Source organism: Anas acuta, unplaced genomic scaffold (assembly GCF_963932015.1).
Source record: "Anas acuta unplaced genomic scaffold, bAnaAcu1.1 SCAFFOLD_298, whole genome shotgun sequence".
Classification (NCBI taxonomy): Eukaryota; Metazoa; Chordata; class Aves; order Anseriformes; family Anatidae; genus Anas; species Anas acuta.
In genome coordinates this window covers 26,680-54,343 of record NW_027076314.1, presented here as the reverse complement: position 1 = coordinate 54,343, position 27,664 = coordinate 26,680, and the positions used below count along the sequence as shown (strand labels likewise).

The 27,664-nt window shown below is 59.9% G+C and overlaps 4 protein-coding genes, 1 long non-coding RNA gene and 1 other non-coding gene across 6 annotated transcripts; all 6 read right to left on the bottom strand.

Annotated features, from left to right (window-relative positions):
- Positions 1–292: 292 nt before the first annotated feature.
- ZBTB22 (zinc finger and BTB domain containing 22) lies at positions 293–5,211 on the bottom strand (the record flags this gene model as incomplete). The annotated part of the gene is given in 6 exon segments (XM_068668804.1): positions 293–915; positions 918–1,559; positions 1,562–1,639; positions 1,642–1,744; positions 1,746–2,304; positions 4,943–5,211. Coding segments are annotated over 6 exon segments (1,872 nt in total), but the record flags the coding sequence as incomplete, so codon positions are not given.
- On the bottom strand, positions 5,197–17,524 carry DAXX (death domain associated protein). Its single transcript, XM_068668797.1, has 7 exons — positions 17,180–17,524; positions 16,166–16,959; positions 13,398–14,220; positions 11,236–11,450; positions 9,585–9,831; positions 8,784–9,485; positions 5,197–5,350 (listed from the first exon to the last, which is right to left on the bottom strand). The coding sequence occupies exons 2-7, from the start codon at positions 16,433–16,435 to the stop codon at positions 5,292–5,294; spliced, it is 2,316 nt and encodes a 771-aa protein (XP_068524898.1). The 5' UTR covers positions 16,436–16,959; positions 17,180–17,524; the 3' UTR covers positions 5,197–5,291.
- LOC137849277 (glycine and tyrosine-rich protein-like) lies at positions 6,125–6,851 on the bottom strand (the record flags this gene model as incomplete). The annotated part of the gene is given in 2 exon segments (XM_068668796.1): positions 6,125–6,384; positions 6,758–6,851. Coding segments are annotated over 2 exon segments (354 nt in total), but the record flags the coding sequence as incomplete, so codon positions are not given.
- LOC137849279 (uncharacterized) lies at positions 11,457–13,375 on the bottom strand. The gene is made up of 3 exons (XR_011091847.1): positions 12,989–13,375; positions 12,282–12,950; positions 11,457–12,221 (listed from the first exon to the last, which is right to left on the bottom strand). It is a non-coding gene; the product is annotated as an uncharacterized lncRNA (long non-coding RNA).
- Positions 17,525–19,977: 2,453 nt separating the features above from the next.
- LOC137849285 (arginine and glutamate-rich protein 1-like) lies at positions 19,978–21,088 on the bottom strand. Its single transcript, XM_068668805.1, has 2 exons — positions 20,789–21,088; positions 19,978–20,532 (listed from the first exon to the last, which is right to left on the bottom strand). The coding sequence occupies exons 1-2, from the start codon at positions 21,037–21,039 to the stop codon at positions 20,148–20,150; spliced, it is 636 nt and encodes a 211-aa protein (XP_068524906.1). The 5' UTR covers positions 21,040–21,088; the 3' UTR covers positions 19,978–20,147.
- A 291-nt stretch (positions 21,089–21,379) lies between these two features.
- TRNAK-CUU (transfer RNA lysine (anticodon CUU)) lies at positions 21,380–21,452 on the bottom strand. The gene has a single exon. It is a non-coding gene; the product is annotated as a tRNA-Lys (tRNA).
- Positions 21,453–27,664: the final 6,212 nt, after the last annotated feature.

Genomic DNA, 27,664 nt, shown 5'->3' with positions numbered 1-27,664 from the left:
TATCCCCCTCAGGGACCCGGTACCTGCTTTGGGGACCCAGGACCCCCCTTAGGGACTTGGCACCCCCCTCAGGGACCCAGGACCCCATTTTGGGACCCAGGACCCCCTTTAGGGACTTGGCACCCCCCTCAGGGACCCAGTACCTGCTTTGGGGACCCAGGACCCCCCCTTAGGGACTTGGCACCCCCCTCAGGGACCCAGGACCCCCTCAGGGACCCAGGACCCCATTTGGGGACCTGACACCCCCCTTAGGGACTTGGCACCCCCCTCAAGGACCCAGGACCCCCCCTCAGGGACCCAATACCCCCCTTGGGGACCTGACACCCCCCCTTAGGGACTTGGCACCCCCCTTAAGGACCCAGGACCCCCCTTTGGGATCTGGTATCCCCCTCAGGGACCCGGTACCTGCTTTGGGGACCCAGGACCCCCCTTAGGGACTTGGCACCCCCCTCAGGGACCCAGGACCCCATTTGGGGACCCAGGACCCCCTTTAGGGACTTGGCACCCCCCTTGGGGACCTGGCACCCCCGTTAGGGACCCAGGACCCCTTTTAGGGACTTGGCACCCCCCTTAGGGAACCAGGACCCCCCTTGGGACCTGGCACCCCATTTGGGGACCTGGCACCCCCCTCAGGGACTCAGGACCCCATTTGGGTACCCATGTCCCCCCCATCCCCACCCCACCCACCCCCCCCTCACGCCTTCCCCCCGGCGAACACCCCCTCCGCACGGGGCGACCCGGCCACCGGCTCCTCCCTGGGGCCCCCCCATTCCCCTTGCGACCCTGCCGCCGCCGCCACCTCCTTGCGGGGGGCCGCACCGGGAGGAGGAGGAAGAGGAGGATGAGGAAGAGGAGGATGAGGAGGGGGCTGCAGCACCCCCCCGGCCAGGCGGTGCCGGCGCTCGCAGTGCCCTTGTGCCGCACGAAGCTGTCGCGCCACATGAACTTCTTGGCGCAGGCGGCGCACTGGTAGGGCTTGAGGCCGGTGTGGGTCTTCATGTGCTCGGTGAGGTGGTGCTTCATCTTGAACTTCTTGGCGCACACCGGGCAGCCGAAGGGCCGCAGGTTCAGGTGCATGTTGACGTGCCGGTCCCGCATGCTCTTGTGCGAGAAGGCCTTGCCGCAGTGGCACAGGAAGATTTTGGGGCCGTCGGGGGCCGACGCCGCCTCGGCCAGGTGCACGGCGCCGTGCTCGGCCACCACCGATGGTGGTGGTGCTGGGAAGACCAAAATTTGGTTGCCCTGCATGTCCATGGGGAGCAGCGAGCGCGGCGCCAAGCCCCCCGGCCCCCCGGCGTCCTCCAGCGCCTCGTAGGGCGAGGGGAAATCCTCAGAGGACTCGCAGAAGTTCACCTGCTCCTCCTCCAGCTTGGTGGAGGACGATGATGAAGGAGGAGGAGGAGGAGGAGGAGGGGGGTGCGATGAAGGCCCCTCGGGTCTCGCCGGGCCCTCCACCGGGTCCTCGTCCTCCTCGCAGGTCAGCACCAGGTCCTCCTGCAGCCACTCCTGCTTGACGTAGACCCACTGCTTGTGGGGCACGATGCTGGGCTGCACGTAGAGGGCCGCCGGGCGGCTTCGCCATCCTCTTCCTCACCCTCCAGCGCCTCGCCCCGCCGCCCCCAACGAGATTTTTTCCCCCCCCTCCACGCGCCGGGGGGCACTTGTGGGGCTCCTCGGCCGCCTCGCGGGGGCTGAAGTAGTTGGAGCTGCTGGGGGACTGGTTCTCACTGGTGCGGCCCGAGTGGGGCGCGCAGCGAGGACGATGACGATGAGGACGATGATGATGATGACGATGAAGATGATGATGATGAGGGCGCGGCGCGGCCCTCCTTGAGCAGCTCGGTGCACTTGTCCACGATGTGCCACATCTGCAGGACGCTGCCCACCGTCAGCAGGTTGACGATGTCCCCGGGGGCCATGGCCAAGCGGCCGGTGTAGGCCGAGCCCAGGACGGTCTCGAAGGCGCCGGGGTCCATGACGCTGGGCAGGACGATGGAGGTGACGTTCTTCAGCAGCACCTGGTCGTGGAAGTAGGGCGAGGAGGCGGCCAGCACGGCGCGGTGGGCGCGGAAGACGCGGCCCTGCAGGTGGATGGAGATGTCGCAGAGCTTCCCCTCCACCCGCTGCTGGTTCAGCTTGGCCAGGAGGGCGCTGGGGATTTCGGGGAAGTCCACGTGTAGGAGCCCCCCGCCCCCGGTCCCGGTCCCGGTCCCAACGGCACCGGTCCCGATCCCGGTCCCGATCCCGGTCCCGCCGCCGCCAGCCGCACGAGGCCTCCATGGCGCTGCCCCGGCGGCGACGCTCCTGTGGGGGACGGGAGTTAGAGGGGGTGGGAGAGGGGGGGCTCTGCCCCATGGATCCCCTATAGCCCCCCCCCCCCACACAAACCCTATAGGCCCCCCCACAAACCCTACAGGCCCCCCGGTTCCCTTATAGGACCCCAACCCCACCCCATAGGCCCCACAGCTCCCCTATAGGCCCCATGGCTCCTCTATAGGCTCCCCGGTTCCCTATAGCCCCCCCCCACAAAACCTATAGGCCCCACACCTTCTCTATAGGCCCCCCAGTTCCCCTATAGGCCCCCCACCCTATAGGCCCTATGCCTCCCCTGTAGGCCCCACAGCTCCCCATAGGCCCCTCACCTCCCTATAGGCCCCCCACCCTATAGGCCCCCCGGTTCCCCTATAGGACCCCAACCCCACCCCATAGGCCCCCCACCTCCCATATAGGCCCTACATCTCCCCTATAGGCCCCACAGCTCCCCTATAGGCCCCCCACCCTACAGGCCTCATGGCTCCCCTATAGGCTCCCCAGTTTCCCTATAGGCCCCATGGTTTCCCTATAGGCCCCCCCACAAACCCTATAGGCCCCACACCTCATCTATAGGCGCCATGGCTCCCCTACAGGCCCCCCAGTTCCCCTATAGGCCCCCACCCCATAGGCCCCACAGCTCCCCTACAGGCCCTACATCTCCCCTATAGGCCCCATGGCTCCTCTATAGCCCCCCCCAAAAAACCCTAATAGGCCTCACAGCTCCTCTATAGGCCCCCCACATCCCCTATAGGCCCTACATCTCCCCTATAGGCCCCACGCTTCCCCTATAGTCCCCCTCCACACACACCCCATAGGCCCCACACCTTCCCTATAGGCCCCACAGACCCCCATAGGCCCCACACCCCCCTATAGGTCTCATGCAGCCCTATAAGCTCCACACCCCCCCCTACAGGCCCCCCAGTCTGCCCCAGTCCCTATACACACCCCCGGTACCCCATAACAGCCCCTCTGCCCCTACACACCCCGCACACACCCCCTATAGGCTCCCCTACCCGAGCACCCCGCAGAGCCCCCAGGCCCTATATGGCCCTGGCACCTGCCCTGACCCAGCCCCTACACACCCCACACCCCCTATACCCCCAGCCCCTATATCCCTTGGCCCCCATAGCCCCCATGCCCCCAGCCCCCATAACAGCCCCCCCAGCCCCCTATAGCCCCTATAAGCCCCCAGCCCCTATAGCACCCTATAGCCCCTATACCCCCAGCCCCTATAGCCCCCATACCTCTATCCTACCCCCCAGCCCCTATAGCCCCCTATAAGCCCCAATACGCCCCCAGCCCCCAAACAGCCCCCTTATAGCCCCCATACCCTATAACCCCTATATGCCCCCAGCCCCTATACCCCCCTATACACCCCCATTCCCCAGCCCCCTATAACAGCCCCTACAGCCCCCTCTAGGCACTATAGGCCCCCAGCCCCCAAAACAGCCCCCCTATATCCCATATACCCCCAGCCCCTATAGCCCCATACCCCTGTCCCTAGCCCCCCAGCCCCTACAGCCCCCTATAGCCCCTATACACCCCTATACCCCCAGCCCCTATAACAGCCCCCTATAACCCCTATAGGCCCCCTATAGCCCCCAGCCCCTATAGCCCATATACCCCCAGCCCTTATAACACCCCCCTACCTAGGCCCCCAGCCCCTATAGTCCCCTATAAGCCCCTCTACACGCCCCCAGCCCCCTACAGCCCCCCTATAGCCCCCATACCCCTGTCCCCACCCCCCAGCCCCTACAGCCCCTATAACCCCAGAGCCCCTATACCCCCTATACGCCCCCCACCCCCCAGCCCCTATAGCTCCCTACAGCCCCCTATACCCCCAGCCCCTATAACAGCCCCTACACGCCCCAGCCCCTATAGCCCCCATACCCCTGTCCCTACACCCCCCAGCCCCTTATAGCCCCTTACAGCCCTTCTATAGCCCCCATACCCTATAGCCCCCATACCCCTGTCCCTACCCCCCCTAGCCCCTATACACCCCCATACCCCCAGCCCCTACAACAGCCCCTACAGCCCCTATACGCCCCAGCCCCTATAGGGCCCTATAGTCCCCCTATAGCCCCTATTACCCCCCAGCCCCTACAGCCCCCATACCCTTATGCCTACCCCCAGCTCCTTATAGCCCCCCTATAAGCCCCCAGCCCCCCAAACACCCCCCTACATCCCATATACCCCCAGCCCCTATAACCCCCCCCTATACCCCCCCAAACACCCCCCCACAGCCCCCCTACCCCTATCCCTTCCCCCCCATACCCCCTATACCCCCCATAACCCTATACCCCCTACACGCCCCCACCCCCTACAGCCCCCCTATACCCCCCAGCCCCTATAACCCCCCCTATACCCCCTATAACCCCCCTATGCCCCCCAAACGCCCCCCCCACAGCCCCCCTACCCCTGTCCCTCCCCCCCAGCCCCCTATAACCCCCCCATACCCCCCCCCAATCCCCTATAACCCCCCCTATACCCCCCCATATCCCCCCCACCCCCTCCCCCTCCCCTCCCCGCGCCCCCCCAGCCCCTCCCCTCCCCCCCTTTGGCCCCTCCCCCTTTTTTAGCCCCGCCCCCTTCCCCCTCCCCTCCCCCTCCCCCCCCCCTCCCCTCTCACCCGCGCTGGGCTCCGGGGCTCAGGGCGCCGCCGCCGCCATCTTGGCGCTCCCCCCACCGCCCCCCCCCGCGGCCCCGCCCCGCCCCCGCCCGCCTTAAAGCGGCCGCGCCCCCCGGACCCCCCCAGCCCCCACCCACCGCACGCAGCGCCCGCCGCGGCCCCTTTAAATCCGCCCGGCCCCGCCCCCTAGCGGGGGAAAAGGGGCGGGGCCGCGCAGGCGCGCGGGGGGCGGGGCGGGCTCTTAAAGGGACCAGTAACAAAACGGAGCTTTATTGGGGGCGGGCCTAAAGGGGGAGGGGGCGGGGCTAAAAGGGGGAAAGGGGCGGGGCCAATGCGGGAGGGGGCGGGGCTAATCCGAGTCCGACAGCACGATGATCTCCTCGGGTCGCACTGCGTCGCCACGCTGGTCTGGGGGGGGGGGGGGGCACAAATTAGGGACCCCCCAAAAAATTAGGGACCCCCCCCAAAAAATAGGGACCCCCCCAAAAATTAGGGACCCCCCAAATTAGGGACCACCCCCGAATTAAGGACCCCTCCCCCCCAAAATTAGGGACCCCCCCCCAAAGTAGGGCCCCCCCCCAAGTTGGGACCACCCCCCAAAATAGGGACCCCCCATATTAGCCCCCCCCAAAAAATTAGGGACCCCCCAAAAAAATTAGGGACCCCTCCCCAAATTAGGGACCGCCCCCAAAAAATTACGGACCGCCCCGAAAAATTAGGACCCCCCCAAAAATTAGGGCTCCCCCCCTCACAAATTAGGGAGCCCCCAAATTAGGACGACCCCCCCGAATTAGGGACCCCCCCCAAATTAAGGACCCCTCCCCCCCAAAGTAGGCCCCCCCCCCCCCAAATTGGGGACCATCCCCCAAAATAGGGACCCCCCAAATTAACACCCCCAAATTAGGGACCCCTCCCCCAAAATAGAGACACCCCTTAAATTAGGGGTCCCCCACCAAATTGGGACCCCCCCAAAAAATTAGGGACCCCCCCTAAAAAATTAGGGACATCCCCAAAAATTAGGGAACCCCCCCTAAATTAGGGACCCCCCAATAAATTAGGGACCCCCCCACAATTAGGGACTCCCCCTCCCAAATTAGCCCCCCCCCAAATTAGGGAGCATCCCCAAATTAGGGACACCCCCCCCCAAATTAGGGACCCCCCCAAAAAATTAGGGACACCCCCTCACAAATTAGGGAACCCCCAAATTAAGGAAGACCCCCCCCCGAATTAGGGACCCCTCCCCAAATTAGGGACCACCCCAAAAAAATTAGGGACCCCCCAAATTAGGGACCACCCCCGAATTAAGGACCCCTCCCCCCCCAAATTAGGGACCCCCCCCAAAGTAGGGCCCCCCCCAAATTGGGGACCACCCCCCAAAATAGGGATCCCCCATATTAGCCCCCCCCCAAAAATTAGGGACCCCCCCAAAAAATTAGGGACCCCTCCCCAAATTAGGGACCCCCCCAAAAAATTAGGGACCCCCCAAAAACTAGGGACCCCCCCCTCCCAAATTAGGGACCCCCCAAATTAGGGACCACCCCCCCCAAATTAAGGACCCCTTCCCAAATTAGGGACCCCCCAAAAAATTAGGGACCCCCCAAAAAATTAGGGACATCCCCAAAAATTAGGGAACCCCCCCTAAATTAGGGACCCCCCAATAATTAGGGACCCCCCACAATTAGGGACTCCCCCTCCCAAATTAGCCCCCCCCCAAATTAGGGAGCATCCCCAAATTAGGGACACCCCCCCCCAAATTAGGGACCCCCCCAAAAATTAGGGACATCCCCCAAAATTAGGGACCCCCAAATTAGGGACCCCCCCCCAAAGTAGGCCCCCCCCCCCAAATTGGGGACCACCCCCCAAAATAGGGACCCCCCCAAATTAGCCCCCCCCCCAAATTAGGGACACCCCCAAATTAGGGACCCCTCCCCCAAAATAGAGACACCCCCTAAATTAGGGAGCATCCCCAAATTAGGGACACACCCCCCCCCAAATTAGGGACCCCTCAAAAATTAGGGCTCCCCCCTCCCAAATTAGGGAACCCCCAAATTAGGGATGACCCCCCCCCGAATTAGGGCCCCCCCCCAAACTGGGACCACCCCCCAAAATAGGGACTCCTCCGAAAATTAGGGACCCCCCCCCCAAATTAAGGACCCCTCCCCAAATTAGGGACACTCCCAAAAATTAGGGACCCCCCCCAAATAGGGACCCCCCAAATAGGGACTTCCCCCTCCCTAATTAGGGTCCCCCCCCCTAAATTAGGGACCCCCCACCAAAGTAGGAACCCCTCCCCGAATTAGGGACCTCCCCAAAATTAGGGACCACCCCCTAAATTAGGGACACCCCCAAAAATTAGGGACCCCCCCCCACAAATTAGGAACCCCCATGGCCCCCCCAAAATAGCAAAGGGACCCCCCCAAATTAGGACCCCTCCCAAATCAGGGACACCATCTAATTAGGGACACTCCCCCCCAATTAGGCCCCTTCCCCAAATTAGGGCCCCCCCACTCATATTAGGGACCCCCCAATAGGGCACCCCCCAAATTAGCCCCCCCCCTCAAATTAACCCCCCCCCCACAAAGGGACCCCCCAGACCCCCCCCAGGATACAATGGGGACCCCACCCCAAAGCAGGGACCCCCCCCAAATACTGTGACCCCCCCCCGAATAGGATGAGGACCCCCCCCAAAATAGGGACCCCCCCCCCGGACACCCCAAGGGAGCAAAGGGACCCCTGAGGACCCCCCAAATGGGACAGGACCCCCTTGGGGGGGGTGGGGTGAGGCAGGGCAGGGACCCCCCCCAAAATTAGAGACCCCCCAGGACACAACAGGGACCCCCCCGGGGTGGGGGGGGGATGGGCCAGGTGCCCCCCCCCCCCCCAAAAAAAGCAGCACGAAGCCCCCCCAGACCCAACGGGGACCCCCGGGGTCGCACAAAGACCCCCCCAGGTACACGGGACCCCCCCCCCCCCCAAAAATTTGACCCCCCACATGTACACAGGATCCCCCCCCCCAAATATTTGGGCCCCCCCCCTAGATACTCAGGACCCCCCCCCAAATATTTGCCCCCCCCCAGGTACACAGGACCCCCCCTCAGGTACATGGGACCCCCCCCCCCAAATATTTGGGCCCCCCCCAAGTACTCAGGACCCCCCCCAATATTTGCCCCCCCGCCCCCCCAGGTACAGGACCCCCCCCCCCAGATACTGAGGACCCCCCCCCAGATACTCAGTACCCCCCCCTCAAATATTTGGGCCCCTACCCCAGATACACGGGACCCCCCCCCAAATATTTGACCCCCCCCCCATGTACACAGGATCCCCCCCCAGGTACATGGGACCTCCCCCCCAAATATTTGGGCCCCCCCCAGGTACAGGGCCCCCCCCCCCTAGATACTCAGGACCCCCCCCAAATATTTGCCCCCCCCCCAGGTACACAGGACCCCCCCCTCAGGTACATGGGACCCCCCCCCCCCAAATATTTGGGCCCCCCCCCAAGTACTCAGGACCCCCCCCAATATTTGCCTCCCCCCCCCCCCCCAGGTAAAGGACCCCCCCCCGATACTGAGGACCCCCCACAGATACTCAGTACCCCCCCCCCAAATATTTGGGCCCCTACCCCAGATACACAGGACCCCCCCCACAAATATTTGACCCCCCCCCCAAAAAAATTTGCCCCCCCCCCCCAGGTACATGGGACCCCCCCCCCCAAATATTTGCCCCCCCCCCCAGGTACATGGGACCTCCCCCCAGGTACAGGGCCCCCCCCCCAGCTACTCAAGACCCCCCCCAGCTACTCAGGCCCCCCCCCCCCCAAAAAAAATATTTGCCCCCCCCTCACCTTGCATGTTTTGGGTGGGGGGCGCCGGGGGCTGCCCTGGGAGCTGCTGACCAGGTCTCGGCCGGGGGAATCGGCGCGGGTGGAGTCGGGGAGGGGGCTGCGCCGTGACCCCCCCACCTCGCCCCCCCCCCCGATCCTCCTCCTCCTCCTCTTCCAGGCTGGGGGGGGGCGCAGGAGCTGGGGGGCCGGGGGGGTCGCCACCAGGAGCCGGCTGCGCTTGCGGGGGGCGGGGAGGGGGGCTCGGAGCCCCCGTTGAAGCTGGTGGAGGTGATGGCGCCCCCCCCGCCCCCCCCATGAACCCCCCCCCCACCGCCGTTCTCCAAAAGCCGGGGGCTGCCCCCCCCCGGGGGGGGTCTTTTTTGAGGGGGGGGGCCCCGAGTCCAGAGCTGGGGGGGGGGCGGCGAGAGTCCGGGAAGCCTCCGGTGGGGGGGGGGGGGGGGGGAGAAGGGGGCGGCGGTGGCGGGGGGGGGGTGGCCTCCGAAGGCTCCGGGGATGGGGGGGGGGCGGCGGCGGCGGCTTGGGGGGGCTCGGAGGGGGCGGGGGGGGGTGGCGGCGGGGGGGGGGTCCCCGGGGGGGTCTCGCCAGGCTCCAGGGGCAGCGCCTCGATCTCCAGGACGAAGAGGTCGTGCGGCGCCGCCCCCCCCCCCTCCTCTTCCTCCTCCTCTTCCTCCTCTTCCTCCTCCTTCCTGGGGGGTGCCGGCACTGCGGGGGGGGGCAGGGGGGGGTCAGGAGTCCTCGTGTCCCCCCCCCCGTGTCCCTGTGCCCCCCCCTTGTGTCCCCGTCCCCCCCCGTGGCACCCACCCTGCGTGGCTCTGCCTCCTTCCTCCTCCTCTTCCTCCTCTTCCTCCCCGCGGCCCTTGCGGGGTTGCAGCGCGGCGTCGGCTTCCGAGGAGCCTTCCTCGTCCTCCTCCTCCTCCTCTTCCTCCTCTTCTTCCTCTTCCTCCTCCTCTTCCTCTTCTTCCTCCTCCTCCTCCTCGTCTTCCTCGTCCGATTCCTCCTCCTCCTCCTCCTCTTCCTCGCGGCTCTTCCTCGCGGCGCCCCCGGGGCTCTGGAGGATGGGGAGTGAGGGTGGGCTCGGCCCGGCCCCATCCCCAATCCCCATCCCTATCCAAAATCCCAATCCCCATTTCCCATCCCAATCCATCCCAATCCCCAATCCCAATCCCTTTCCCCATTCCTGACCCCAATCCCCGGTTCCCGTCCCCTTTCCCCGTTCCCATCCCTATCCCCATCCTCAATCCCAATCCCAATCCCCATTCCCGATCCCAATCCCAATCCCTTTCCCCATCCCCAACCCCAATCCCTTTCCCAATCCCAATCCCATCCCCAATCCCAATCGAATCCCCAATCCCATCCCCAATCCCAATCCCTTTCCCCATCCCCAATCCCAATCCCCAATTCCAATCCCTTTCCCAATCCCATCCCAATCCCAATCCAATCCCCATCCCCAACCCCCCATCCCAATCCCAACCCCATCCCCAATCTTTTTTCCCATTCCCCATCCCCAATCCCCAATCCCATTCCCCGTTCCCATTCCCAATCCCCATCCCCATTCCCCATCCCAATCCCAATCCCTTTCCCCATCCCAATCCCATTCCCCATCCCCAATCCCTCTTTCCTGTCCCCTTTCCCCATTCCCATCCCAATCCCCATTCCCTATCCCAATCCCAATCCCAATCCCATTCCAATCCCCAACCCCAATCCCAACCCCATCCCCAATCCAATCCCATCCCCAACCCCAATTCCAATCCCAATCCCTTTCCCCATCCCCAACCCCAATCCCAACCCCAACCCCAATCCCAATCCCTTTCCCCATCCCCAATCCATCCCCAATTTCCAATCCCATCCCCAACCCCAACCCCAACCCCAATTCCTATCCCAATCCTTTCCCTATTCCCAACCCCAATCCCATCCCATCCCCAATCCCATCCCATCCCCATCCCAATCCCAATCCCTTTCCCCATCCCCATCCCCATCCCCAATCCCATTCCCCATCCCCAATCCCATTCCAATCCCCAATCCCAATCCCTTTCCTCAACCCCATTCCCAATCCCATCCCCAATTTCCAATCCCAATCCCATCCCCAACCCCAATCCCAATCCCAACCCCATCCCATGCCCCACCCCCAACCCCATCCCATCCTCATTCCCCATCCCAACCCAACCCCATCCCCAACCCCCAATCCCAATCCCTTTCCCCATCCCCAACCCCAACCCCAACCCCATCCCCATCCCCAATCCCATTCCCCATCCCCAATCCCTCTTTCCTGTCCCCTTTTCCCCATTCCCATCCCAACCCCAATCCCTTTCCCCATCCCCAATCCCATTCCAATCCCCAATCCCAATCCCTTTCCCATCCAAATCCCCATCCCCATCCCCAATCCCAATCCCTTTCCTAATCCCAACCCCAATCCCAATCCCTTTCCCTATTCCCACCCCCCACCCCCACCCACCGCTGCCGGCTCCGCCGCCGTCCCCGCGGCTCCCCCGGCTCCCCCGGCTCCCGCCCGGCGCCGCGCCGCCCGCTTGCGCCCGCGCTCCTCCTCCTCGCTCTCGTCCTGCAGCTGGGCGTAGTGCGCGATCACCCCGTCCAGCCGCGTCAGGGCCACCGTGCGGTTCTTCCGTAGCCGCTTGGCCAGCTCCGGGTCCACTAGCGCCGGGTCCGTGCCTGCGGGACGCGGGGTGGGGGGCGCCGTGAGGTCTGGCAGCCCTCTAAAAGCTCCGTCACGTCTCCAGGAGCTCCATCACCCCCATACCAGCTCCATGACGTCCCCAGGAACCCCATGACATCCCCAGGAGCTCCATCATCCCCCTACCAGCCCCATGATGTCCCCAAGAGCTCCACAACATCCCCAGGGGCTCCACCACATCTCCAGGAGCTCCATCACCCCTTGAGCAGGTCCATGGTGTCCCCAGGAGCTCCATCATCTCTCCACCAGCTCCATCACGCCCCCAGGAGCCCCATGATGTCCCCAGGAGCCCCACAACATCCCCAGGGGCTCCATCACATCTCCAGGAGCTCCATCACCCCTTGACCCAGTCCATTACACCACCCCGAGCCCCATGACGTCCCCAGGAGCTCCATCATCTCTCCACCAGCTCCATCACATCCCCAGGAGCTCCATCATCACCCCTCTGACAGCTCCATCACGTCTCCAGGAGCTCCATCATCCCTTGAGCAAGTCCATGACATCTCAGGATCTCCATCACCCCCCTACCAGCTCCATGATGTCCCCAGGAGCCCCATGATGTCCCCAGGAGCTCCACAACATCCCCAGGGGCTCCACCACATCTCCAGGAGCTCCATCACCCCTTGAGCAGGTCCATTAAATCTCCAGGAGCCCCATGACATCCCCAGGAACTCTATCACCTCCACCAGCTCCACCACATCTCCAGGAGCTCCATCACCCCTCTGACAGCTCCATCACATCCCCAGGAGCTCCATGATGTCCCCAGGAGCTCCATCACCCCTAGACCAGCTCCATCACATCCCCAGGACCTCCATCATCTCTCCACCAGCTCCATCACATCCCCAGAAGCTCCACAATCACCCCTCTGACAGCTCCATCACGTTCCCAGGAACTCTATCACCCCTCTACCAGCTCCATCACATCTCCAGGAGCTCCATGACGTCCCCAGGAGCTCCATCATCTCTCCAACAGCTCCATCACACTGCCAGGAGCTCCATCACCCCTTCGCCTGGTCCATCACCTCTCCATGAGCTCTGTCACCCCTCAACGAGCTCCATCAACCCTTCATGAGCTGTCACCTCTCTACAAGATGTCACCTCTCTACTAGCTCCATCACCTCTCCGTGAGCTCCATCACCCCTCTATGAGCTCTGTCACTTCTCTACGAGCTCCTTCACATCTCCATGAGCTCCATCACCCCTACACAAGCTCTGTCACCTCTCCACAAGCTCCATCACCCCTCTAAGAGCTCCATCATCCCTTCATGAGCGCTGTCACCCCTCTATGAGCTCCATCACCCCTCCATGAGCTCCATCAATCCTTCATGAGCTCCACCACCCTTCTACGAGCTCTGTCACCCCTCTATGAACTCCGTCACCCCTCCATAAGCTCCGTCAACCCCTCTACAAGCTCTGTCACCCCTTGACGAGCTCTACCACCCTTCCATGAGCTCCATCACTCCTCTACAAGCTCCATCCTCTCTCTACAAGCTCTGCCACCCCTCTATGAGCTGTCACCCCTCTACAAGCTCCATCACCCCTCCACGAGCTCCACCACCCTTTTACGAGCTCCGTCACCCCTCTATGAGCTCTGTCACCCCTTCATGAGCTCCATCACCCCTCTACAAGCTCCATCCTCTCTCTACAAGCTCCATCACCCCTCCATGAGCTCCACCACCCCTCTAGGAGCTCCGCCACCCTTCTACGAGCTCCATCCTCTCTCTACAAGCTCCACCACCCCTCCACGAGCTCCGTCACCCCTTCATGAGCTCCATCACCACTCTACAAGCTCTGCCACCCCTTCACAAGCTCCATCACCCCTCTATAAGCTCCATCCTCTCTCTACAAGCTCCACCACCCCTCCAGGAGCTCCACCACCCCTCCAGGAGCTCCGCCACCCCCTCCACCATCCCCATGGCCCCCTCACCCGGCCGGTACTGATCCGTCAGGTGGCTGCCGAAGTTGTAGACGAGGTCGAGGTGGCGCCGCTCCTGCAGGCGGTTGCCCACCTCGCGGAAGGCGTCCTGGGCCATGCTCTCCATCTGGCGCCGGGCGAGCCCCAGGCTGTGCCGGGCGCTGGCCTTCTGGATCACCTTGAGGATGTCGGTGTAGTCGGGGAAGGCCTCGGGGCGGTTGATGAAGCGCTCGATGCGCCGGTTGACCTCGGGGTAGCGGGTGCCGCGGTAGGCGATGCGCTGCTCGATGACGCGGCCGGTCAGGCTGCTGCACTGCTTGAGCTCGCAGAGGCGCTGGAAGATGCGCATCATCTTGCGCTTCAGCCGGCTCTCCTGCAGGTAGCTCGAGTCCTCGCTGTCCAGCTCGGCCAGGTCCAGCTCCCGCTCCTGCAGACGCCGGATCTCGCCCGTGTAGACCCGCAGCAGGTTCTCCAGGTAGCGGATCTGACGCTTGGAGCCGGTGGGCGGCCGCGGGGCGGCGGTGGCAGCGGTGGTGGTGCTGGGCTCGGGCGCCGACTGCGGGGCGTCGGGAGGCGGCGTCGGCGTCGGGGCGGGCGGCGCGGAGGCCAGGGGGAGCTTGCGGCGCAGGGTGTGGGCCTTGAGGACGGTGCAGAGCTCATTGATGTAGACGTAGACCTTGTTGCGGCGCGCCCGCACGCGGGCCAGGCAGCGGGCCAGGACGTTGCGCAGCTCGGCCGAGGCCAAGAAGTCCGGGCTGGCCTTCTGGTGGCGGCCCGACAGGAAGGGGATGACCTCGGGGTGCTCCTCCGTCAGTTGGGTGCAGAGCTCCAGGAACTGAGGGGATGGAGAGGACGAGGTGGCGCGGGGAGGGCGAGGGGGGATACGGGGACATGGAGGCGCAAAGGGGAACGCGGGGGCTCCGGGGAGACGTTGAGGTGACAAGGAGACATGGGATGGAGAGGTTGAGGTGACGTGGGGGTGTCAACAGGGATGGAGAGGTTGAGGTGACATGGGGGTGTCAACGGGGATGGAGAGGTTGAGGTGACAAGGAGGTGTCAACGGGATGGAGAGGTTGAGGTGACAAGGAGGTGTCAACGGGGATGGAGAGGTTGAGGTGACATGGGGGTGTCAACGGGGATGGAGATGTTGAGGTGACAAGGAGGTATCAACGGGGATGGAGAGGTTGAAATGACAAGAACAGGTCAACATGGGATGGAGATGTTGAGGTGACAAAGAGATGTCAAGGTGGTTGAGGTGACAAGGAGGTGTCAACGGGGATGGAGACGTTGAGGTGACACGGAGACAATGAGCAAACGAGGTGCCAAGGTGGCATGGAGATGTTGAGGTGACAAGATGTCAACGTGGGATGGAGAAATTGAGGTGACATGGGGGTGTCAACGGAGATGGAGAGGTTGAGGGTACAAGAACAGGTCAACATGGGATGGAGACGTTGAGGTGACACGGAGACAATGAGCAATCATGGAGGTGCCGAGGTGGCATGGAGAAGTTGAGGTGACAAGGAGGTGTCAACGGGGATGGAGACATTGAGGGTACGAGAACAGGTCAACATGAGATGGAGATGTTGAGGTGACAAGATGTCAACAGGGATGGAGAAAATGATGTGACAAGGAGGTGTCAACAGGGATGGAGACATTGAGGTGACAAGAACAGGTCAACATGGGATGAAGATGTTGAGGTGACACGGAGACAATGAGAAAATGTGGAGGTGCCAAGGTGGCATGGAGATGTTGAGGTGATAAGGAGGTGTCAACATGGGATGGAGATGTTGAGGTGACATGGGGGTGTCAACAGGGATGGAGACGTTGAGGTGACAAAGAGTTCTCAAGGTGGCATGGAGACGTTGAGGTGACAATGTCAACGTGGGATGGAGACACTGAGGTGACATGGAGACATCAACGTAGGTAGGACGGAAATGTTGGTGGCATGGAGACACGAGATGACAAGGAGATGTCAACGGGGATGGAGACATCGGGGTGACAAAAACTTGTCAAGGTGGCATGGAAACAATGAGGTGACAAGGAGATGTCAACAAGGATGTGACAATGAGGTGACAAGGAGATGTCAACAGGGATGGAGATGTTGAGGTGATGTGGAGGTGCCAAGGTGGCATGGAGACAAGGAGGTGACAAGATGTCAACGCGGGATGGAGACCATGAGGTGACAAAGAGTTGTCACAGTGGCATGGAGACGTTGAGGTGACAAGGAGGTGTCACCAGGGATGGTGACATTGAAGTGACAAAGAGGTGGTGTGGAGACACCGAGGTGACACGGAGACACCAAAGCATGACACCAAAGCAAGAGAGATGGAGGTGCTGATGTGAGGTGGTGACACCGAGGTGACACCGAGGTGACACGGGGACAGCGAGGAGGAACAGAGACCCCGTGTGACATGGAGGTGACATGGAGGTGACACCGAGAGGGGTGGGGACACTTTTTTGGGGGGAGAGGATGGACGGAGGACCGGGAGCAGGGAGGTGACACCGAGACAGCAGCAGGGACAGCGAGGGGACAGCGGTGCCGAAACGTCCCCCAGATACCAGGAGGGGACATGGGGGGGGGACATGGGGACACGGGGGGGACGTCCCCATCACCCCCACCCCCACCCCAAGGCACAGCAGGGCAGGGGGACCCCAAAAATGGGAAGGGGGGAGGGGACACAAAGACCTCCCCATGGGGACACCCGCCCCAGGGGGACACCCACCCCCGGGGGGAGCACCCATGGGTGCCCCCCACCCAAAAAAAGGACCCAGGCACTCACCTCAGCGAAGAGCCGCTCGTTCTCCGCCTTGAAGCCGCCCCCCCCGGCCTTGCCCCCGCTATGGGGGGGCTCCGGGCTGCCGGGGGGCCCCCCCCCGTTGGGTTGGGAGGGGGGGCTGCGGGGGGGGGAGGGGCGGGAGGGGGCGAGGAGCTGCTGGGGGGGGCGGCGGTGGAGGGGGGGGGGGGCTCCGGGACCCCCTCGTCCTCGTCGTCCAGGACGATGATGCTGGTGCCGGGCGGGGGGGCCGCCATGGCGGGGGCTCAGGGGCATCCCCGAGTGGGGGGGGGGGCGGGGGAGGGGGCGACACGCTTTTGGGCCGAAAGGCGGGGATTTTGGCCAAGAAGCGGGGATTTTGGCCGAGAAGCGGGGATTTGGGGCCGAAAGGTGAGAATTTGGGGCGCGGTGTGCGAGTTTCGGGGCCGAAATGTGGAGATTTGGGGCAACGAGTGGGAATTTGGGGGTCAAAAGGTGAAAACGTGGGGTAAGGCGTGCGAGTTTTGGGCCAAAATATGGAAATTTGGGGCAACGAGTGGGAATCTGGGGGGCAAAAGGTGAAAACTCAGGGCAAGGCGTGCGGATTTGGGGTCAAAACGTGGAAATCGGGGGCAAAGCGTGCGAAGTGGGGGTGGGAAGGCGAACCCCGGGGGTCCAGGCGGGCGCTTTTTGGGGCCAAAAGGCGGGAATTCGGTGCCAGCGGCGGCGGTTGGGGCCCGGCCGCCTCCTTTTTGTCGCCTTTTTTGTGCGCTTCTTCCTGCGGGGGGGGCGCGGGGGCACGGGCGGCGTCACGGGGGCACCTGGGGGGGGGGAAACGGGGTCAGCGCCCCCGGGGCCCAGCCCCCACCCCCCCCCCGCGCCCCCCCCCGGTCCCCCCCTCCCCCCCCTCGGGCCTTCCCCTCCCCCCCCCCCGGTCCCTCTCCCCCCCCCCCCTCTCCCCCGGTCCCTCCCCTCCCCCCCCTCCCTCCCGGTCCCCCCCGGCCCGGCCCCGCCCCCGCCCCGCCCCCCCCCGCCGCTCACCGCCTCCTGGCCCCGTTCCGGCGCCCCCAGCGCCGCCACCACCGAGCGGCCGCCGCCGCCGCCGCCGCCCTCACTGCGCAGGACCGGAAGTGGGCCCGGCCGGCCCGAGGCAGCGGGCGCCGCCATGACACCGTACGGCGCCGCCAAGGGGCGGGGCATGGGCGCCGCCATTTTGCCCCCGCCAAACGGAGGGGGGGGGGGGGACGGGAGGCCTCCGCGCCCCGAGATCGCTGCTCCCGGCGGGGAGAGGGAGCGGAGGGGGAGAGGCCGGGCCCGGGGCCGGGCTCGCGGTGCCGGTAGAGCCGCGGAAGGCGAGCGCAGCCCCCGGGAGAGGCGGCAGTGCGCAGGCGCACGACAAGATGGCGACGGCCGTGGGGGGCTGCGCATGCGCGGGGGGGGGTACGGTGGCCGGGAGGCGCGCTCAAGGCGGGAGGGGCGCATGCGCAGTGCGGGGGTGGGGCCGGGCCTGAGGCAGGGCCTGGGGTTTAAATCCCCCCCCCCCCCCCCCCCCCCTCAGCCCTGCCTCTTTTTTCAAGTCGTTAAATAAAGTCGTAAAAGTCGTTAAAAGAGAAATAAAGGCATTAAATAGGAATCAAATCAAGGCTCTAGCTCGACTTCCTTACAAAACAAAGCACAATTAAATCTTCAAAAGGCACCGCCCAGCCCCTAGCAACGTCCCCTGAGGGCACAGAGAGGGGGGAGCTGTGGAAATTTATTTGGATAAAAACACAAATTGCACCCAATTCCCAACCCGAAGGGGGTAAATGTAGGGGAAATCAGCAGCAGCATCCCCCAGCCATGCGTTTTCACCTCTCAGGGATGTGCCTGTCCCTTACTGTGGTCAACGAGCGACAAAAGAGTTAATTAAATATATTTTAAATTAAATATACGTGGAAGTACAAGAACAGCATTCAGGTTAAATCAGATCTCCTTGGTGTAAAAATAAAGTGAAATACCTACCAGCCGGTAAGGGAACGTAGAAGACCCTATATGCAATGTGTTTAGATGCAAAATTAAACTCCAGAGCACAACAACTGAAAAGGATGATTTGATATATATAAATATTTACAGACACTTTTTATGACTTTATATTTGCACAGATATTTACTTTTATTTATCTCCTCTTTGCCCTTGATCCAGATTTGAAGTGTAGTGAAAACCTGTAGCAACCCCCCACAACAGCGGAAAGAGGCCAAAAAGCAGCAAAATTGGGGCAGTTTGGTGGCAATTGTGGGGTTTTAAGCAGTAATTTGGTGAGGAAAGCCCACGAAACTACTAACTATCCGGCTTCAAATAAAATTTGGCAATATAAATGACAATAATATGAGTGAAATTTTGCCATTCCCCTCACAGAAGGGTGAAGGAAGGGGTGATGTTGTACAGTGCCTCATAGTTAGGGGACCAAACGTTAACAAAAACTGTAATAAACTCTTTATTTTAAAATTTAATAATACTTTAATAACTCTCTTAAGCTATTTGTCTTTTTATTTTACTCTGGTGAACTATTAGCTCTATGAAAAAAATATTTGTGAGGATGATGATGAACTTCTGGGTTTTGAGCCTGTATCTTCCTGGAGTATTTTACACTTTTATAATTAACTGGTAAAAAAGTCCCAAAGCATTAATTTATTGTTATTTGATAAGATTTTTCTCATCAGAATGTGGGACCCTGCAGGCTGTTCATATTCCCCTATAGGTGCCAAGAGGGTTATAGGACAGAAACGTGCTCTGGGGAAGGTTTTCCCTATGGATTTTCCCTATAGAGTGCCCTGCTCTGCCCATCTGGACAAGGCAGATGAAACTGGGGAGATTTATTGTTATTTTAACCCCATTTTTAACAGATAAATCAGGAGTTTTGGTGGTAGCACTGGAAACTAACACGACGCGGGTGGAAGCACCAATGTTAGGGACAAAAAGGAACGTTTTGGGGTCAAAACCACGTGGTTTGGGGCAGATTGGGATTTCACACATAGGGTTGGTGCAGGCAGGAGAGGAAGAAAATTGATTGCAGCTGGGAATCAACAGGTGTTATTTTTTAAATTATTAGAAGAGTTTTTGCTTATTTACATCTTTATTAAAGTTTTTAAATCATTATAAGAATTTTTGCTTATTTACAAGGGCAGCATCGCCTTCAACCCCCACCCTGCGCATGCGCCCACTCGCTCACTCCCCCCCCTCCCCCATAGCGCGGAGCATGCGCAGTCGCCACGCGGCGGCAGCACTGCTCCGGTACCGATCCCCCCCCCAACGCAGGCAGAGCACTGCGCAGGACCGGAAGTGCTCCCGCACCACTGGGCGCCGCCATTTTTTATCCGTGTCACGTGACACTGGCGGCCAATCAGCACCGGCCCAGGCTGGCTCTGTGCTGGGAGAGGGGCAGAAAAACGGGGGGGGGAGGGGCAGAAAATCGGGGGGGGGTGCCGGTGGTCCCAGGGCTACTTCATGTTGGCGTGGTCCATGCCCAGGATGCACTTCACCTGGGGGGCGAACGAGGGGGCTGAGGGGGGTCCAGACCCCCAAATCTGCCCCATAACCCCCCTAAATGCCCCCCCCGTATCCTAAAACTGCCCCAAACCCCCCCAAAGGACCCCCAGTATCCCAAATCTGACCCAACCCCCCCCAAACCCACTCCATAACCCCCCAAAAAGCTGCCCCATATCCCATAACCCCCCCAAGTCACCCCCGTATCTCAAATTTGCCCCATCACCCCCCAAAACCCACACCAAAACCCCCCAAATCACACCCCCATCCCAAATCCATCCCATAATCCCCCAAAACCTGCCCCGGAAACCCCCAAATCTTCCCCCCATATCCCATAACCACACTAAATCATCCCCTTATATCCCAAATCTGGCCTATAACCCCCCAAAACTTGCCAAATCACACCCCATATCCCAACCACACCCCATAACCTCCCCAAAATCCCCCCATATCCAAAACCCATACCCTGTATCCCAAACTCACCGCATTATCCCCCAAAACCTGCGCTATAAAAACGTGCCGCTCCTCCCGGTACCTCACCAACCAACGCCCAGAGCTCCTGCAGCTCCTGGTGCCCCTGCTGGAGCTCAGCCTCCATCTGCTGCCGCTCGGCCTCCAGCTGCTGTTCACTCACCCGCTGCTGTTCGGCCGCCAGCCGCTGCTGTTCGGCCGCCAGCCGCTGCTGTTCGGCCACCACCCGCTGCTGTTCGGCCACCAGCCGCTGCTGTTCGGCCACCAGCTGCTGCTGGAGCTCGGCCTCCAGCCGCTGCCGCTCGGCCTCCAGCCGCTGCCTCTCGGTCGCCTCTGCCTCCGCCTTCTGCTGCCACTGGGACCGCTCCTCCTGGCACTGTTGAAGCTCTGTGCGCAGAGAGCTGGGAGGCACCAGGGGGGTGCCGTTACCGGAGGGGGGGGGGTCTCCGGTACCGGACAGGGGTCCCCAGGTACCGGAGGGGGAAGGGGACTGGTCCCCGGTTACTGGTGGGGTGTCCCCGGGTACCGGAGGGGGTAGGGGGAGGGTCAACGGTTACCGGAGGGGGGTCTCTGGGTACCAGAGGGCTCAGGGGACGGGTCCCCGGTTACCGGGAGGGTGGAAACCGGTACCGGGGGGGGTGTTACCGGGGCTCTCACCTCACTTGTCCCTCCAGCTCCTCCATCCGGGCCTGGCTGTGCTGCAGCTGCTCCCGGAGCTGCCGGTTGTCATCCTCCAGGCCCCTTATCTTCTGCTGCACCTCCTCCAGCTGCCTCCTCTGGTACCTCTGGTACCGCGCCACCCACCGCCGCACCCATGGTCCCGGGCGGGCAGCGCCAGCGCCGTCGCCGCCGGGCCTCGCCGCCATTGCGGCGCGCACACTCAAACCGCGCCCGCCCCGCGCTCCCATTGGGCGGCGCCTCCGCCAATCGCTGCGCCCCCAAAAAATTGGACCCCCCCCCAAAAAATTGGACCCGCCCCAAAAAGAAATTGCACCCCCCCCATAAATCCCCCAGGCGCAAGCCCAGGGCCTGAGGGCCCATGAAGTTCTGGCAACTCGTGCGGCCAGAGAAGCTCCAAACAGCCGACGCCGCAATTTCCAGTGGAAAATGCTGCCTCAAGGAACGATCAACTGCTATCTGCCAGGTCACGGTGGGTCGGGTGCTGGCGCCAGTTCGGCGCAGTGACCTGCCCGTGACTCAGAATAAAATTAATGCAAACTGACGATCGGTCCACGACAGTCTTTTTGGCGCCCAACGTGGGGCTCGAACCCACGACCCTGAGATTAAGAGTCTCATGCTCTACCCACTGAGCTAGCCAGCCAAATGCCTCAGCATTTTTAGTTTACCTGTACAAAGCCCAAAAAGACTGTTGTGGTTTAACCTGGACGGCAGCTACACACCACGCAGCCGTTCGCTCACCCTCCCCCTCCCTCTCTGGGACGGGGGAGAGAAATGGAAAGTGAAGCCCGTGAGCTGAGATAAAGACAGTTTCATAAGACAGGAAAAAAAAAATAAAAAATAAATATAATAATAATAATAATAATAATACAATGATAACAATAGTACTACCACGAATAATATGTACAAACAAGTGATGCACAATGCAATTGCTCACCACTCACTGACCGATGCCCAGCCTCACCCCGAGCACTCCGGCCCCCTCCCCCGGCTAGCCACCCCTATCTATTCTTTAGCATGACCCCAGATGGGATGGAATACCCCTTGGGCTACTTTGGGTCACCTGCCCTGGCTCTGTCCCTTCACAGCTCTTGCCCCTTGGCAGGACAGAGCAAGAAGCTGAGACGTCCTTGGCTTGGTGTAAGCACTGCTCTGCAACAATTCAGACAGCGGGGGGTTATCAGCACTCTGCTCATCCTAAGCCAACACACAGCATTCCACCAGCTCCTAGGAAGAAAATTCTGTTCTAACTGAAACCAGGACAACCCCATATCCCATAAACCCCCCAAAATCATCCCCGTATCCCAGATCTGCCCTTTATCCCCACTAAATCCCCCAACTCACACCTCCATATCCCAAACCCACCCCCTAATCCCCCCAAATCACCCCCCATATCCCAAACCTGCCTTATAACCCCCCCCCAGACCCCCATAAATCACACCCCCTATATTCCAAACCCACCTCATAACCCCAAAATCACCCTCCATCATATCCCAAATCTGTCCCCCCTATCCCAAACCTGCCGGGTTTCATTAGTTAATTTAATTCCTGATACTTTACAAGTCAGTAATGACTTAGCTGCCCCAGTATATTGGGTTTGATGGCATGGTTTGGGGGGGGGGGTGACAGGTGTGGGGGTGGGAAACTGCAGTGGCAGCACCCGTGAAAAAAAAACACAAAACAAAACAAAACAAAACAGAAAGCTCCCCGTGGTAGATAAGGAACAATTTCATCTGGCCCTAAAGGGGCCCACTGCTGCCCAGAGCCAAGCCATAGCAACACAGTCCATGCCTCTGTGAGAGCACATCCACAAAAACAAACAAACAAAGAAACAAACAAAACCCTGCTGCTCAACAGCAGTTGGGAGAGCGAGAAACCCCCCCGCAGACACCAAAGTCAGTGCAGAAGGAGGGGGAGGAGGCGCTCCAGGCGCTGGAGCCGAAGCCCCCCTGCGGCCGCTGGAGAGGCCCCTGGTGGAGCAGGCTGTTCCCCCCTCCCCAATGCTTGGGAAACTGAACAAATATGCAAATATACCAAATATGCAAATATGCAAATATACCAAAACTTCTCGACTGTTACTTAGATAATGCCACATCACCTTTCCCTGCTCATTCAACTTCGAACACCTTTAACACTTTCAACAAACCTTTTAACACTTCCTTTATCTTTCTCTAGCCTTTACTTTTCCAATGCCGACATCAAAGGCTCAGTCAGGGGCCAACTTAATTCCGTACCTTTTCCCTCCAAGATGCTGAAACAACATCAACACAGCATTCCACCAGCTCCAAGAAGAAAATTCTGTTCTAACTGAAACCAGGACGTCTATCCACCCCTTATTCCATACCATTTATGTCATGCTCAGGTTACACTCTTTTCCATACATTCTAATCAGTCACCTATAGTAGTCATGGTAGTGATAACATACAGTATTATATAGTAATTAACATGGTACGATTCAGTTCATAGGCTATTCTCACCCAGTATTAAATCCCCTTGAGGTACACACCGGACCTCTCCGTTCTTTTGCATCACCCACCAAGTGTATCCAGGTCCCTGAGCGAAAACAATTCCACGAATAGGTTTGCCTTTTCCTGAGGCAGGAGTAGCCCAGACTGTTTGACCCAGCCTATTTCTTACATGCACTACAGGAACTTTATCCCCATCTACAGTACGTAACAGGTTGGATTGGGCAGGTCCAGCTCGGTTGGTAGATCCCCTAGTATTGACTAACCAGGTGGCCTTTGCCAAATGCGTATCCCAATTTTTGAACGTCCCAGCACCCATTGCTTTCAAGGTAGTCTTTAACAGATCATTGTATCGTTCAACTTTCCCAGAGGCTGGTGCATGATAGGGGATGTGATACACCCACTCAATACCATGCTCTTTGGCCCAAGTGTCTATAAGGTTGTTTCGGAAGTGAGTCCCATTGTCTGACTCTATTCTTTCTGGGGTGCCATGTCGCCATAGGACTTGCTTTTCAAGGCCCAGGATGGTGTTCCGGGCGGTGGCATGAGGCACAGGATATGTTTCCAGCCATCCGGTGGTTGCTTCCACCATTGTAAGTACGTGGCGCTTGCTGTTGTGAGTTTGAGGGAGTGTGATGTAATCAATCTGCCAGGCCTCTCCATATTTATATTTCAGCCACCGTCCTCCATACCAAAGAGGCTTTGACCGTTTGGCTTGCTTGATTGCAGCACATGTTTCACAGTCATGAATGGTATAAATGGCTCAGGATTCAAATTAGGATTAAATAAAAAAATAGGATTTATTAAAAGAATATAAAGGAATAGAGGTAAGCAAACAGCGCTGGGTGCACCAGGAGTCTCTGCTCCACCAGGACGCACACCAGTTACATCAAACAGCTGATTTTTATGCTCCTAGACTAATACCTATTCATTACTACTTCTAAAAAAATAGATTATTATAATTAGCGTCCGGGATCCAGTCCCTCCTACTGGAGCATGCGCATCAGTCTCCTCTGGGGGTCTCTAGGGGTCTTTCATGCTGAAGGCTCGTAGTCTTCCTCTCCCCCTTTGTACTCACTTGGCACCATTCCAAGTTTATGGAACACTTTCTGCAGTTCTTGTCTCCCAACCGTCCTTCAGCTTCTTTTTTCTTCCTCTTAATCTCTTGGCCCCCCTGGCCAGATACCAAGGATCCTCATAGTATCCCATAACAGTCACTAGTTGTTATCAGTTGTTCTGAAACTCCCAGACATCAAACACAGCTTTCTTATTTGACATTTCACGAGTAATTAAAACATTCTTCCCCAGCCATTCACAGACACATCTATAGCAGTGTTAAGTTAATCTCGAAGAAGACAGGAAAAAAGGCTGTAACTGTTAGAAATAGAAGTCAGGAATAACAAAAGCAAACAGGTTCATAAATTTAAGGAGTGTTTTCTGAAGACGTGATAAATTGACTGGAATGAGGGGGAGACTGGGGCACACTGCATCTGTGGTTCAAGAACTAAATTGCCAGTGAAGGGCCCAGAGGCAGACAGGATTCAAACAGAATTATTCTTTATGGACACAAATTTATGGACACGAATTGGAATTGTTAAAACATTCCTCACAGTCCGTACCCATTAGCCGCTGCAGGCTCGAGCCATACAGTGGGTGATCCGCCCCAGTTACTTCTGGCCGCCAGACCCCAACTACCCACAGAAACCAGCCCCGGGTGCGCGGGCTGGTAGCGGGGCAGGGGAGCGGAGCTGCCATTTTCCTCCTCCCGTCCCTCACCTCCTGCCTGTTCCTTTTCCGTCTGTGTCGGAGCGTTCTTTAGGACAGAAAGACGAGGACTATTTCTGGCTGACATTTTGTTTTCCCCCCGCGATGGCTCGAAGCAGCCCTGGCCCCTTCTCGCAGCCCCCAGCCCCGGGCTGCAGCCGGGGGGCAGCGCTCCCCCCCTGCCCACCGTGCTGCCGGGCTTTGGGGGGGGGTTTCGGGGATGGTTTTGGAGGGAGGGAGTGGGGAGGGCTTGGGGAGGAGGGTTGAGGTTGGGGAGGAGGGTTTGGGGGTGGTTTTGGGGGAAGAATTTGGGGGGGGGGGTGAATATTATGGTATGGGGGGAGTTTGGGTTGGATTTGGGGATCTTTGCGATGTGGTGATTTGGGGTGGCATGGGAAGTCTGCGGGCAGAGTTTCGGGGAGATGTAGGATGTGTTGGGGGTGCTTGGGGGGAGGATGGTTCAGGGGGCACAGGTGCCCCCCCATAAAGGACCCCCCCCTTTTCCCCAAAATTGCCCGTTTCTCCCGTGTTTCACCCCAAAGGGCCTCCATCGCCACCCAACCCCCCCCAAGTGTTCCCCAGGGTCCCCATTTCTACCTTTATGCCCCCATAAATCCCCCCGTTTACCCCCCCAACCCTCCCCAAACTGTCCCCCAAGGCCCCTTTTTCCCCATTTCCGCCCAGACTGCCCCCATTTCCCCCATAAATCCCCCTCTTTCCCCACCAAGGTCCCAGTTTCTGCCCATTTCCCCCCTCAAATCCCCCTGTCTTCCTTTATTTCCCCCATAAATGTCCCATTTCCCCACAAAGCGCCCCCGTTTGACCCAAGTGACCCCAAAGGCCCCCCAGTTTATACCCCAAAGTGCCCCTATTTCCCCCGGTTTCCACCCCAAAGCCCCCTGTTTGCCCCTGAACTCCCCCCAAAGTCCCCCCATTTCTCCCTGAACTGACCTCAAAGCCCCCTCTTCCCCCCCTAAGTGCTCCCATTTCCCCCATAAATGCCTCTTTCTGCCAGTTTCCCCCCATATGCCCCTGAACTGACCCCAAAGCCCCCCCATTTCCCCCAGAAATACCCGTTTCTCCCCATTCCCCCCATAAGTGCCCCCATTCCCCCCAGTTTCCAACCCACATGCCCCCATTTGCCCCTGAACTGACCCCAAAGCCCCCCCATTTCCCCCCAGAAATGCCCCTGTTTCTGCCTATTCCCCCCATAAGTGCCCCTGTTTGCCCCCATTCTCCCCGCAAATACCCTCGTTCACCCCAAATGCCCCCATTTGCCCCTGAACTCCCCCCTAAGACCCCTATATCCCTCCCATTTTCCCCACTAGTGCCCCCATTCCCCCCAGTTTCCACCCTATTTCCCCCCCCAAGGAGCCCTATTTCCTCCCAGGTTCCACCCCAAATCACAGAATCACAGAATTTCTATGTTGGAAGAGACCTCAAGATCATCGAGTCCAACCTCTGACCTAACGCTAACAGTCCCCACTAAACCATATCCCTAAGCTCTACATCTAAACGTCTTTTAAAGACTTCCAGGGATGGTGACTCCACCACCTCCCTGGGCAGCCTGTTCCAGTGTCTAACAATCCTTTCGGTAAAGAAGTTCTTCCTAACATCTAACCTAAAACTCCCCTGGTGCAACTTAAGCCCATTCTCCCTCGTCCTGTCACCAGGCACGTGGGAGAACAGACCAACCCCCACCTCGCTACAGCCTCCTTTAAGGTATCTGTAAAGAGCGATAAGGTCACCCCTGAGCCTCCTCTTCTCCAGGCTGAACAAGCCCAGCTCCCTCAGCCGCTCCTCGTAGGACTTGTTCTCCAGGCCCCTCACCAGCTTCGTCGCCCTTCTCTGGACCCGCTCAAGCACCTCCATGTCCTTCTTGTAGCGAGGGTCCCAAAACTGAACACAGTACTCGAGGTGCGGCCTCACCAGAGCCGAGTACAGGGGGACGATCACCTCCCTAGCCCTGCTGGCCACACTGTTTCTGATACAAGCCAGGATGCCGTTGGCCTTCTTGGCCACCTGAGCACACTGCTGGCTCATATTCAGCCGACTGTCCACCATCACTCCCAGGTCCTTCTCTGCCTGGCAGCTCTCCAACCACTCATCTCCCAGCCTCTAGCTCTGCTTGGGGTTATTGCGCCCCAGGTGCAGGACCTGGCACTTGGCCTTGTTGAACTTCATGCAGTTGACCTCAGCCCATCGGTGCAGCCTATCCAGATCCTCCTGCAGAGCCTTCCTACCCTCGAGCAGATTGACATGCACCTAACTTGGTGTCATCTGCAAACTTTCTGAGGGTGCACTCAATGCCCTCGTCCAGATCATTGATGAAGATATTAAAGAGGACCGGCCCCAGCACCAAGCCCTGGGGGACGCCACTAGTGACTGGCCTCCAACTGGACTTGACTCCATTCACCACAACTCTTTGGGCCCGCCTATCCAGCCAGTTTCTAACCCAATGAAGCGTGCGCCAGTCCAAGCCAAGAGCAGCCAGTTTCTTGAGGAGAATGCTGTGGGAGACAGTGTCAAAAGCTTGCTGAAGTCAAGGTAGACCACATCCACAGCCTTTCCCTCGTCCACCCAGCGCGTCACTTTGTCATAGAAGGAGATCAGGTTCGTCAAGCAG

Coding starts and splice junctions, on each gene's coding strand:
- DAXX (XM_068668797.1), bottom strand. CDS start 16,435: ATGCCCCTGAGCCCCCGCCATGGCGGCCCCCCCGCCCGGCACCAGCAT. Junction 11,451..13,397: donor GACGGATCAGTACCGGCCGG/GTGAGGGGGCCA, acceptor CGCGTCCCGCAG/GCACGGACCCGGCGCTAGTG. Junction 9,832..11,235: donor CGGCGGCGGAGCCGGCAGCG/GTGGGTGGGGGT, acceptor CCCATCCTCCAG/AGCCCCGGGGGCGCCGCGAG.
- LOC137849285 (XM_068668805.1), bottom strand. CDS start 21,039: ATGGGAGCGCGGGGCGGGCGCGGTTTGAGTGTGCGCGCCGCAATGGCG. Junction 20,533..20,788: donor GAGCTGGAGGGACAAGTGAG/GTGAGAGCCCCG, acceptor GGTGCCTCCCAG/CTCTCTGCGCACAGAGCTTC.